The following is a 13,092-nucleotide window of genomic DNA, read 5'->3' as shown; positions in this document are numbered from 1 at the left end:
CACACACATATACACACACACATATATACACATACACACACATATATACACATACATATGTATGTATATACACACATACATATATACACACACACACACATATATATACACATACACACACACACACATATATACATACATACACACACATACATACACAAACACACACACAAAGAGAAAAACAAATTCTTCTTACTTTATAACTTATCAATACTTTCTAGAGTCCACAGCTCTTAACCACTACACCACACCGGCTCCACACTCCTCATTGGAGTATCTAAAGAAACATTTTACAGTTTGAGCCTGTGGGAAACCTGAAAACTCATGTTTACATCCGCTGATGAAGAGTGAGATCACTCACTTGCCTTCTTGACGGAGCCAAGCATAGCCTCATCTTCTTGCTATGCTTTGGGGAGGGGGAGAGAGTTGATGGGAAAATGTTTTTGTTGTGAGCACCCCAGCAACCACAATAAAACTTTGCAGAGCAGTTTTGAGAAAGTGGGGAACAGAAATGTAGTTTCTTTGGTATTCCACTCCCACACTCCAGCATATCAAATAAAGAATAAAGCAAAGAACAAGGAAAGCAGATTTGCTTTCTCCTCAGTTCCTTTCATTTCTCTGGCTTCAGAATCTGACATACTGCTATTGCAGAACATCAGCTGCTTGTGCATTTATGTAAAGAAATCCCGAGGTGGGGTCAAATCCAAAATATCATTTCATCAATGTTATTATGACCCAAATACAAATTACAAAATGCAGTGTAACATCAAATAAGTCTTGTGAATTAATAAAATGGATAAACTATTAACACAAGAAGTCAGTTTCTGGGGTTCTCTGATTTTTAATTCTGAGTACCTGCGCCAAAATTTTTGCTACCTCCAGTATGATCCGGAAGATCCCATTTTCTAGCAGATAGTCAATGCAAGGCTGTACTGAACTTCCTCTCAGATTTGCCAACAGGAGGAAAATCCTTTATGGTGCTCCCAAAGGCCATATTTCAAAACTTAGAAAATAAAAGCAATTGGAATACCACTGCAAGGTTTCTCGTAAATGTCCTAGAAGTTTACAGAGGAAACAGTCTGCTGCAGTGATGTATAACCTATGGCATCGGTGCCAGAGGTGGCACTCAGAGCCCTCTCTGTGGGCACTGCAGGCAGAGTTAATCATGCGGAAGTAGGGCGGAAAATCACTCCCCCACACGCGCTACATCTAGGCTGCCCTAGTACATCCTTTACTCCGGGTGTAAGCTCGGTTGCTGGTACCGGGGCTTACTTCGGAGTGTAAAACCCTCCTAGGATCGTGGATTTTAATCATTTCCTTGAAGGCATGGGTTGCTTCAATTGCTTACCTCGGGAGTAACGTGCGCTTTGGAGCTAAACTGCCCTTTTTTTTCTAATCTGAAACCTCAGTATTCAAGTTAAATTGCCGGCTTGGCACTTTGCGATAAATAAGTGTGTTTTGGGTTGCAATTTGGGCACTCGGTCTCGAAAAGGTTCACCATCACTGGTCTAAGGTCCCTTCCGCACGTGCAGAATAATGCACTTTCAATCCACTTTTAATGCACTGTGAAGCTGGATTTTACTGTGCGGAATAGCAAAAACCCCTTGCAAACAATTGTGAAAGTGGATTTAAATTGCATTAATCTGTATATGCGGAAGGCGCCCAAGAGAGTATGGAACACATGTAAATCTACCACAAGGGTTTTCTGATGGAAATACATTTAACCGGGGCGGATTCCGCATGGGTCAAAAACAGCAGTGTGGAAATGGTGTGAAAGTGGTGTAAAATGGTTTAAAACAGTGTAAAAGCATTTACACCATTTTCACACTGTTTTGACACCACTGTTTTTGGCCCATGCGGAATCTGCCCTTGCTTTTATAAATCCAAAAATATAGGCTGTTGACAGTTCGTTTGAATGCATGTTTATCATCCAGTGCTCACTTACTGGAGGACCTCGCTGGCCATAGTCTCCCTTCACCCCATTCTCTCCTGGGAAACCCTGAAAAATAACAAATAATGCATACAGAGTGTCTAAATGTTCACATTTTCTTGTTGCAGTTCTTACAGTAACAGCTTTGCATGGTAGATCAACATTATTCCCCTATATTTGAAATTAGTAGGGCTGAAGCAAGTACAGGCTTGATCTGGGATGCAATCCTACACATACTTATTTGTCAGTAAAATCTCTTTGGACAGGACAGGATTTACTCCTGAGCAGACCTGCAAAAGATTTGACTGTAACATTATCTATAGAGTTCACAGTGAGAGGTGAGATGCTCAGACCAGGCTCTTCTTGATTTGCTGCTAAGTCCCTGAGCTACTATGCCACACTGGTGTACAAACAAATGAATGGATTAATTGAAGGTTTTCACAGCCGGTATCACTGGGGTGTTGTATGGTTTCCGGGCTGTATTGCTGCACTCTAGTAGCATTTTCTCTTGACGTTTCGCCTGCATCTGTGGCTGGCATCTTCAGAGGATTACTATGCCACCTACCCACACCCTGAGGCACTGGCATGGGGATCACTGGATTAACATCAAATGCAGGCACAGGGTCACAATTAGTTTGACTCTGAGATGATGCTTTTATCAAGGACACTTCTAACATCATCCTTAGGGCCAAAGCAGATGTCACGGCATCCATGGGTCCAACCTATGGACATCGCTGCCTTTATAAATCAATTTTACAAAGCTGTGATTCTAATTGAACCTGCACCGCAGCAGGTTAAGATTCTCTAATGCCAAAACAGATGCACCCCCCCATACACAGCAGCTGCTTGTGGGGGAAGGGTCAGAAGAGAGGTTCCGCCTCCTTGCTGTAGGCCCAACCAGGTTTGGATCCTTGCAATACTTTTAAAATCTCTATGAAATAGTGACTACATCCACGGGTCAGATCTGTGGACGCCATCATGTCTAGATTGGTTCATTGCCACAAGGAGGCCCTGGTAACCATGGCTGACTCCAACCAAATCCTTACCAACAAACCTGAGAATGCAAGTGACAGTAATTTTTAGGCACACAATACCCTGTTCTTACCTCCATACCAAGCATACCAGTTGGTCCAATCATACCATCAGGTCCTGGATTTCCCTAAGGGGAAACAAAGATGAGGACTATTGTATGTATGGGTGAGGGGTACATTTTGCACTTCCAAAACATTAATATATTCATTAGTGCAAGGGAAATGAAAAGGAAACAAGAACTGACACTATTTATTTCCTTGCAGGTAAATAAGGTCAAAGGGAGTTGCGACAAGAAAAAGCCTGATAAAAGGAGAAGAGAATCAGGACCAAGAAGAAGATATCAACCTGAAATCTAAGGTTTCCCAATCAAAGCAATGGAATTGAGGGGGAAAAAAGAATGGGGATAATAATGAATATAATCAAAATTAATGAAGACTTTGAAATGCAAAACATGCTCATACCAACTATTTTTGCTACCTGGCATGCAGGTCCATGGGCATTACTCTTTTCCTACATAAAATGTCCTTAAGACCTTCAACTGAAGTTCTCATCGGAGGAAGATGGCTGACTACCATGGACAGCGCTGCTTTTCATGATGGCGACTCTTTATGGAACTCCCCATGACCTCCACTACTTTTATTTATTTATTATAATATTTGTAGCTTTTTCCTCATTAAATATACCATCAAGGTGACTCATAACTAGGATAAGAAACCAGCAACAAGATAAAGAGAGTTAAAATTGGCTGTAAGCATACAGATCACAACAGAATGGGAAGAAAGAATAAGACAAACTTCCCAGCTGATGTAGGACAGGCTCATATAGGAAAGGAAGAATTCAGCCATCTTTCTAAACACTTGGGAGGGATAGCTCTTCCAGGGGAAGGAAATTCTACAACCCCAGAATCACCACAGAAAAGGTCCTGTCACACAGTACCGTATACCAAATGTTTCATGGAGCAAGACCACATTAGATGACTCTGGCAATAAATTCTATTTACTCCTTATTTTCAACCAGGCACTGAAATGATAATAAGCATTTTCATTTGCTTTTACCTGTATTGGATAGGCAATGCAATGCAGTGTAGAAATTTTCCATTCCAAGCCCACTGAAAATCAGTGGACAAACTTTACGTAGGACTGCCCTAAAAATCTTGCCATTTTGAATGCTGCTTTATTTGTGTCCATTTCTATTGTGCTTTGTTTTTGTTTAGTTTCATTGGATTGCAGGGGTTGATTTGTGAAAGGGTTATTTTAAATTAACGTTGTGAGCTGACTTGGTGGGGGACTCTGTGGTGAGATAGAAATACCTTTGAACATATCCATGCAAATATAAATTATCTCGATGCCTCGGCCTCACTAGATGATTTATTAGCAGATTCACAGGCAGACGGTAGACATCAAGGGTCACTGAGATGAGGTTAATTTGATTCTTTACCTTTGGCCCTTCAGGCCCATCTAGTCCAGGAAGCCCCCAGATTCCTGCTTCACCCTGAAAAACAAACAAACAGCTGTCTCACCACCGGGAGGGAGGGAGGGAGGGAGGGAGGGAGGAAGGAGGTTGAGATGACTGAGGTGTGTGGAAAGATTCTAGAAATGGCAGGCAGATAAGCAAAGGATATTGTACAACAGATTGAGAATAAGACCTCTGCTGGATCCACTGAACCCACCCCACTGTTTCTGACAATGACAAGCTAGAAGATGCTCGGAGTATGTTTAGGAATTGCTCTGATCTTGGGAGTAAGTGGTTCTTTTAACCACTTGAGAACTCGACAGCTGCCAATATTATCCTGGCCAGAAGGACAGAATGGCTCAGAAAGGGCTGATGAAACAGGTGGACTACCTCCACAAGCCCATAATGACACCTGACCTACCCTTGGTCCTCTGGCTCCTCCCATTCCAGGCATTCCAATCACACCTGCTTGGCCCTGTAGGGGGAAAAAAGAGGAAGAAGAAAGAGAAGGGTGATTTGTTAGCTTCCTTCTGATGAATTCCTCAAGATGGAAGACAGAATGCACCCTGGTTTACGAAGTTCCCAGAAAAGCCCCGTAAAGCAGCTAGGCTTAGATACCTAAATGACACTGCCATCTAGTGGAGAAAAAGTCTTTGTGAGGATTTCATTTTCTACACATGTATTTTATAGCAAAACCTCTGAATGTATTTCAGCGGGAAATTCTGCATTCCTACATACAGGAATAACCCACACTATGTAAATGTGTCAGGTTAGAGCATGGATTGTTCTGGTTAGAGCATGGACTGATGCAACAGGAAAACTACCAGCCCATCTCTCAGCAATTCAAAGTTTTATTTTATTTATTAATTTCATTTATACCTCCACACCTTCTTCCCACAAGGGATTCAGGGTGGCTTGCAATATTTAAAAATATTGTAAATACAAAGAAAATGGAAGTAAAAGGAATAAACAGAAAAAGAAATAAACAGATCAGCTGGAATTGGCAGAAATGGAAAACTTACTTTGTCGATTAGAGGAAAGAATTTATCTAAATTCATTGAAAATTGGAAACCCTTCCTGGCCTTTTTTGCCAGACAGCAAAAAAAGGTGATTTGTGGTTTTCAGGATTAGAAGATTAGGAATTCAGCTATATTAGAGAAAGGTGCGAATCTTTTGTGGGAAAGCATTTAAGATTTAAGGTGTCAGTTGGTTATAATTATGGGAAAAGTAGTAAACTTTAAGAATAGCTATATTAGGTACAGAAGAAATCAGGAGTCCTTTTTCCTTTTTTTCTTCATTGTGACTTTGTGAAATTTTAAATGCTGGTTTTATGCGCCTTTTATAAAGTTGTAAGAAAAATTAAAAATTATCGAGGAAAATATCAGGCACAAAACTTGTGGGGACCAGATTCTCTGATGACTGTCATCACCTTTCTTATTTGGTGCTAAGAATGATACAGCAGCTTTTCGGTTTTAATTCGTGCATTACACATTGTTTGCTGTATTTACCAGCCTAAAAAAATGTTTCTGTTTTATCAAGGTCAGAAGCAAATAAATGATATTGACTAGCTAATTAACTATTTATGTAATGCACAACTATCACAATACTAATTCTTTGCTTCTCCCTTTCTCTGAAGACATCAGCCTAACAATAACAATAACAATAAACTAATTTATTTTAAATGGAGATCTGATGGAACATGAATAGCTGGTGCAGTATAATGGCTAGGCAAAAGCGCTATGAATCAAGAAGTCCGTGTCTTGAATCTTGCCTCTGCCATGTCCCCACTAAGTAGCCATAAGCACGTCACCCATCCTCTGACCTCATCTACAATACTGGGATAATACTGACCTACCTTACAGGGTAGTTGTAAAGAAAATAAACTATGTGTAGCACTTGGAATACTTACAAGTGCTGTGTATATGTAAAATGATGATATCTCATTACTTTTTGAATGGCTCAACCTGGAACAGACCTGTGAATGACTCGGAAGCTGGTTTCCTGAATTCCAGAGGTTCATTTGTATAAAAAGGCGTTCCTTCACTTGCTCTATATTCCTGTTTCTGAGGGTCCAAAGTGGCTAGTTATGCAATCTCCAAAGCAAATTAGGAAAGAAAATGGTACTAGCGGAGAGTGCCATTAAATCATTGCCAACAAGGAAAAAGTGCAGAGAAGGGCAACGAGGATGATTGAGGGACTAGAGCACCTTCCCTATGAGTTATTTTACTTGTATACGTGCATTTTTATCTGTATATGTGCATTGTATTGTACACCGCCCAGAGCCCTACGGGGATGGGGCGGTATAATAAATCGAATAAATAAATAAATAAATAAATAAATAAAATGAGAAGAGGCTGCAACGTTTGGGACTCTTTAGCTTGGAGACGTCTCGGGGGGGATATGATTGAAGTCTATAAAATTATGCATGGGGTAGAAAATGTTGACAGAGAGAAATTTTTCTCTCTTTCTCACAATACTAGAACCAGGGGGCATACACTGAAAATGCTGGGGGGAAGAATTAGGACTAATAAAAGGAAACACTTCTTCACGCAACGTGTGATTGGTGTTTGGAATATGCTGCCACAGGAGGTGGTGATGGCCACTAACCTGGATAGCTTTAAAAGGGGCTTGGACAGATTTATGGAGGAGAAGTTGATTTATGGCTACCAATCTTGATCCTCTTTGATCCTCTTTGATCTGAGATTGCAAATGCCTTAACAGTCCAGGTGCTCAGGAGCAACAGCCGCAGAAGGCCATTGCTCTCACATCCTGCATGTGGGCTCCCAAAGGCACCTGGTGGGCCACTGCGAGTAGCAGAGAGCTGGACTAGATGGACTCTGGTCTGATCCAGCAGGCTTGTTCTTATGTTCTTATGTTCTAACACAGGGGTAGGGAACCTGCGGCTCTCCAGATGTTCAGGAACTACAATTCCCATCAGCCTCTGTCAGCATGGCCAATTGGCCATGCTGGTAGGGGCTGATGGGAATTGTAGTTCCTGAACATCTGGAGAGCCGCAGGTTCCCTACCCCTGATCTAATCCTATTTAGCAGACTGGAACCAATAGGGATAGTGATTTGCAATTCTGCCGTTCTTTGTTTTTATTTCCAGACTTTGTCCAGACCACTGTAGACAATAGCTCAGTCGCATCAGGGTTCCTTTTTGGACCATGACATGTGTGCACATATGAGTACATGCATATCAGTAACCCATGAGAAAGAAAAAACAACATTATCGGAAAAACACTGTAAATGGTACATGAGCCAATTCCAAAATTAAATTTAAAATTCCTCTAGATAATCAGAAAAGCAAGCAGAATGAAGTATGGATCAGAGCCAACCTACCGTGTAATGGAGAAATCTGTCTTCTTTTAACTGTCTTTGCATCTTTTCTTACAGGGAAGAGAAGGTCTTGTAGGATCTGAAGGACCATCAGGGGAGAAAGGAGAGAAGGTGAGGATCAGAACTAGAGAAGAACCCCACCTAGACCACTCCACCAGGAATCTTGGAGTTATTCACTAATTCATACAGTACCTTCAGTGTATGTAGCATTATGGATGGATGAAAACATGCCAATTGGGGACCCCAGTAACATTATGATCTTAAAATATTACATAAAAAGTAAAGAAAATCCCCTGTACAAGCTGACCCATATTATTGACCCGTAGGGTGATGTCACTTCATGACATTTACTAGGCAGACTATCTTTATAAGGTGGTTTTCCATTGCATTCCCCAGTCATCTACACTTTACCCCCAGCAAACTGGGTGCTCATTTTACCAACCTTGGAAGGATGGAAGACTGAGTCAACCTTTAGCCAGCTACCTGAAACCAACTTCTGTTGGGATCAAACTCAGGTTGTAAGCAGAGCTTTGACCGCAGGATTCCATTTAATCAATCTGTCCCATGAGACTCCTACTATTACCTAATGAAGGTTTAAAAGCATTTTGGTAAGAGGTGGAAAAGAAACATTCAAGTGCATTCATTGTGAAACCCTGGAGTCCACACTTCTCTGTAATGCAATTTGAAAACCACTGCTGTGTTGCTAACTAATGTTTGATGGGCCAAGACTTGTTATGCTGTTGAATTCTTTTCTTTCTGTAGGGTGAGCCTGGAGATCCTGGTGGAACTGGCATCAGGGGGCTGGATGGAGAGCAGGTGTAGAAAAAAAGCTAGGACTGTGTTCCTTCTGTCTTCTCTCTTTTTCGTCTATCTTGCATCTTTCTTAGTCCCCCCTGGGTCATCTCTTGGGTACTTTGTGTGTATCTGTACATATTTAAACCAAGTTTCTAATGCAGAACTGTTAATGATTTTCTTTTGTAGGGTCCCCCAGGGCTATCTGGACGAGAAGGTCAACCAGGATCAAAAGGGGAACAGGTGAGTGATTCACAAACGAGCGTTGTACGGAAGGGCCACAGTGGTCTTTTCTGGGTCCCAACATATTAACAGGCCCCCAGGTCACATCTGGATCTGGGAACTTAAAAGTTAGGGTTGGGGTTGGGTTTTTGGCTTTAGGCAGGAACCTGGCAAAAGCTCCTTTACTCACCCTGTTTGTCCTTCCCTGGATTGTGGATTTGTTTTGCATTTGTTTTCACAATGCAAGTCTCTGACTAGGATGCAGAGCTGTGAGAATCTTCACTGACAAAGGTGGGTAAAGAATGCTCTGTGTTGTCAGTATTTTGCTTTGTTGCAGATGCAAAATTGAAGGGTAACAGAACTAGTGACGTGTAGAATCCTCCTCCATCTCACCTGGCATTTTAGCCTAGAAAGTCTGGCAATAGAGCTGCAAGCCTGTAGTTTCCCAACATTCCTAGTTATGCCAGTCAGCGGTCCTTCCAGAAGCAAGGGTAGTGTGATTTACAACTACAGACCATGTGGGTCTTAATCAATAAATGACCTGTATCCATTCTGTTATGACTTTGTATTCTTTTCCAGGGTGATGGAGGGCTGCCTGGGGATCCAGGTGTCCAAGGAAGCCCTGGAGAGATGGGAGAGGAAGGGCTGAAAGGGCAACCTGGGAGATCTGGAGAACTGGGGACAGAGGTATCTACACAAAATTACTTAGAGAGTAAGGGAAGGGGCTGTGGTTCTGAGAATGAGAAGTAAGGCCAGGTAAATGTCAATAAGGCATTCCAATATGGGATTGATGAGCATTTCAAGCAGGATTTGGGACTAGCTACAGACCTCTAGAATGGGTTACTTCTCTCCAGGGTGAAGACGGAGATGCCGGGGATCCTGGTGAGCCGGGACCAAAGGGTGAAAAGGTATGGAAGAGCTGTTCCAATGTTTGTTTTCCTAAAGGAACACTTAGAATGTTTGCACAACTTCAGAATTATTCAGCTGCCCTGCCTGATAAGACATGTCCAGAACACAATGAGTGAACCTGAACAGAGCTGTGTATATGGCAGGGCTGGTCAAATATGGTTGTAGATGTCATCTCCTGCATAATGCCCTCCCCTTGATAGATCAACAGTTGTTTGGAGAGGGGCAGAAAATAAGATGAACTTGTTTGTACATTTAGAGTGAGGGCTGCTTTCACAGTCCTTGCTCTGACTGGGCTTTGTGATATCATCACAAATGGTAAATTTTGTTAGTCTTTGGCCCCCTCTGCACATGCGGAATAATGCATTTTCAATCCATCTTCACAAGTGTTTTCAAGTGGATTTTGCTATTTCACACAGTAAAATCCATCTGCAAAAGTGCATTAAAAGTGGATCGAAAGTTTATTATTTTGCATGTGCGGAAGAGGCCTTAAAGGTGTCGCTGAACTTCCAGAATCCTGTTTTACTTTTTTTGATGTAGACTAAACAGGTCATGCGGGAATGGCAGGGACTGTAGTATAAACCAATTCATCTATCAAAAACCAAGTAAATGGTATTTAGGCATCCTTCAGGGAATGGTGCCAAATGGGTATCTTGTGGGTGGGGTTCCATAGCTTGGGAGAAGTTACTGAGGAGACCTTGCTTCTAGCAGAGGCCAGCTTCTGAAGTAATGCCTTGCCACCTGATCTCAAATTTGGGGAATGATTATTGTACTGACAGTAGCTAATTAGACTGAGTTGATTTTGTTATCCAGTGTTCATCTCTGTCTTTATCTCTTGCTGGAGCAGGGTGAAGCTGGCAGCAGAGGCTCTTTTGGACAGTCTGGGCCTACTGGAGCTACGGGGGAAGTTGGTGGAAAAGGACTGAAAGGACAAAAGGGTCAAGAAGGATTCCTGGCAAGTAGTCTCACTTTCTCTGTGTCCTGGTTGGCCCAGGCAATCCTGATCTCATCAGATCTCAGAAGCTAAAGCGGGTCAGTCCTGGTTAGTACTTGGATGGGTGACTGGGGGGGGGGTGGGGGGGGGGGGGGGTGGGGGGGGGGGGGGGTGGGGGGGGGGGGGGGTGGGGGGGGGGGGGGGTGGGGGGGGGGGGGGGTGGGGGGGGGGGGGGGTGGGGGGGGGGGGGGGTGGGGGGGGGGGGGGGTGGGGGGGGGGGGGGGTGGGGGGGGGGGGGGGTGGGGGGGGGGGGGGGTGGGGGGGGGGGGGGGTGGGGGGGGGGGGGGGTGGGGGGGGGGGGGGGTGGGGGGGGGGGGGGGTGGGGGGGGGGGGGGGTGGGGGGGGGGGGGGGTGGGGGGGGGGGGGGGTGGGGGGGGGGGGGGGTGGGGGGGGGGGGGGGTGGGGGGGGGGGGGGGTGGGGGGGGGGGGGGGTGGGGGGGGGGGGGGGTGGGGGGGGGGGGGGGTGGGGGGGGGGGGGGGTGGGGGGGGGGGGGGGTGGGGGGGGGGGGGGGTGGGGGGGGGGGGGGGTGGGGGGGGGGGGGGGTGGGGGGGGGGGGGGGTGGGGGGGGGGGGGGGTGGGGGGGGGGGGGGGTGGGGGGGGGGGGGGGTGGGGGGGGGGGGGGGTGGGGGGGGGGGGGGGTGGGGGGGGGGGGGGGTGGGGGGGGGGGGGGGTGGGGGGGGGGGGGGGTGGGGGGGGGGGGGGGTGGGGGGGGGGGGGGGTGGGGGGGGGGGGGGGTGGGGGGGGGGGGGGGTGGGGGGGGGGGGGGGTGGGGGGGGGGGGGGGTGGGGGGGGGGGGGGGTGGGGGGGGGGGGGGGTGGGGGGGGGGGGGGGTGGGGGGGGGGGGGGGTGGGGGGGGGGGGGGGTGGGGGGGGGGGGGGGTGGGGGGGGGGGGGGGTGGGGGGGGGGGGGGGTGGGGGGGGGGGGGGGTGGGGGGGGGGGGGGGTGGGGGGGGGGGGGGGTGGGGGGGGGGGGGGGTGGGGGGGGGGGGGGGTGGGGGGGGGGGGGGGTGGGGGGGGGGGGGGGTGGGGGGGGGGGGGGGTGGGGGGGGGGGGGGGTGGGGGGGGGGGGGGGTGGGGGGGGGGGGGGGTGGGGGGGGGGGGGGGTGGGGGGGGGGGGGGGTGGGGGGGGGGGGGGGTGGGGGGGGGGGGGGGTGGGGGGGGGGGGGGGTGGGGGGGGGGGGGGGTGGGGGGGGGGGGGGGTGGGGGGGGGGGGGGGTGGGGGGGGGGGGGGGTGGGGGGGGGGGGGGGTGGGGGGGGGGGGGGGTGGGGGGGGGGGGGGGTGGGGGGGGGGGGGGGTGGGGGGGGGGGGGGGTGGGGGGGGGGGGGGGTGGGGGGGGGGGGGGGTGGGGGGGGGGGGGGGTGGGGGGGGGGGGGGGTGGGGGGGGGGGGGGGTGGGGGGGGGGGGGGGTGGGGGGGGGGGGGGGTGGGGGGGGGGGGGGGTGGGGGGGGGGGGGGGTGGGGGGGGGGGGGGGTGGGGGGGGGGGGGGGTGGGGGGGGGGGGGGGTGGGGGGGGGGGGGGGTGGGGGGGGGGGGGGGTGGGGGGGGGGGGGGGTGGGGGGGGGGGGGGGTGGGGGGGGGGGGGGGTGGGGGGGGGGGGGGGTGGGGGGGGGGGGGGGTGGGGGGGGGGGGGGGTGGGGGGGGGGGGGGGTGGGGGGGGGGGGGGGTGGGGGGGGGGGGGGGTGGGGGGGGGGGGGGGTGGGGGGGGGGGGGGGTGGGGGGGGGGGGGGGTGGGGGGGGGGGGGGGTGGGGGGGGGGGGGGGTGGGGGGGGGGGGGGGTGGGGGGGGGGGGGGGTGGGGGGGGGGGGGGGTGGGGGGGGGGGGGGGTGGGGGGGGGGGGGGGTGGGGGGGGGGGGGGGTGGGGGGGGGGGGGGGTGGGGGGGGGGGGGGGTGGGGGGGGGGGGGGGTGGGGGGGGGGGGGGGTGGGGGGGGGGGGGGGTGGGGGGGGGGGGGGGTGGGGGGGGGGGGGGGTGGGGGGGGGGGGGGGTGGGGGGGGGGGGGGGTGGGGGGGGGGGGGGGTGGGGGGGGGGGGGGGTGGGGGGGGGGGGGGGTGGGGGGGGGGGGGGGTGGGGGGGGGGGGGGGTGGGGGGGGGGGGGGGTGGGGGGGGGGGGGGGTGGGGGGGGGGGGGGGTGGGGGGGGGGGGGGGTGGGGGGGGGGGGGGGTGGGGGGGGGGGGGGGTGGGGGGGGGGGGGGGTGGGGGGGGGGGGGGGTGGGGGGGGGGGGGGGTGGGGGGGGGGGGGGGTGGGGGGGGGGGGGGGTGGGGGGGGGGGGGGGTGGGGGGGGGGGGGGGTGGGGGGGGGGGGGGGTGGGGGGGGGGGGGGGTGGGGGGGGGGGGGGGTGGGGGGGGGGGGGGGTGGGGGGGGGGGGGGGTGGGGGGGGGGGGGGGTGGGGGGGGGGGGGGGTGGGGGGGGGGGGGGGTGGGGGGGGG

The 13,092-nt window shown here is 51.3% G+C and overlaps 1 protein-coding gene and 1 long non-coding RNA gene across 2 annotated transcripts in view; one reads left to right on the top strand and one right to left on the bottom strand.

Moving 5' to 3' along the window:
• The window catches only part of LOC125442090 (collagen alpha-1(XI) chain-like), a 33,008-nt gene extending 28,124 nt beyond the window's left edge, over positions 1 to 4,884 (bottom strand). The window contains exons 1-4 of the mRNA XM_048513228.1: positions 4,836 to 4,884; positions 4,400 to 4,453; positions 3,036 to 3,089; positions 1,946 to 1,999 (exon numbers count right to left, since the gene is read on the bottom strand). Of these exons, the coding sequence (XP_048369185.1) occupies positions 1,946 to 1,999; positions 3,036 to 3,089; positions 4,400 to 4,453; positions 4,836 to 4,868 (195 nt within the window). The 5' untranslated portion in view covers positions 4,869 to 4,884. The remainder of the gene's footprint in view (positions 1 to 1,945; positions 2,000 to 3,035; positions 3,090 to 4,399; positions 4,454 to 4,835) is intronic.
• Positions 4,885 to 7,809: 2,925 nt separating this feature from the next.
• Positions 7,810 to 10,635, top strand: LOC125442091. Its single transcript, XR_007245941.1, has 6 exons — positions 7,810 to 7,863; positions 8,515 to 8,568; positions 8,734 to 8,787; positions 9,346 to 9,453; positions 9,621 to 9,674; positions 10,520 to 10,635. It is a non-coding gene; the product is annotated as an uncharacterized LOC125442091 (long non-coding RNA).
• Positions 10,636 to 13,092: the final 2,457 nt, after the last annotated feature.

This window comes from Sphaerodactylus townsendi, linkage group LG12, assembly GCF_021028975.2.
Source record: "Sphaerodactylus townsendi isolate TG3544 linkage group LG12, MPM_Stown_v2.3, whole genome shotgun sequence".
NCBI lineage: Eukaryota > Metazoa > Chordata > Lepidosauria > Squamata > Sphaerodactylidae > Sphaerodactylus > Sphaerodactylus townsendi.
This window is presented reverse-complemented; position numbering and strand designations above follow the sequence as displayed.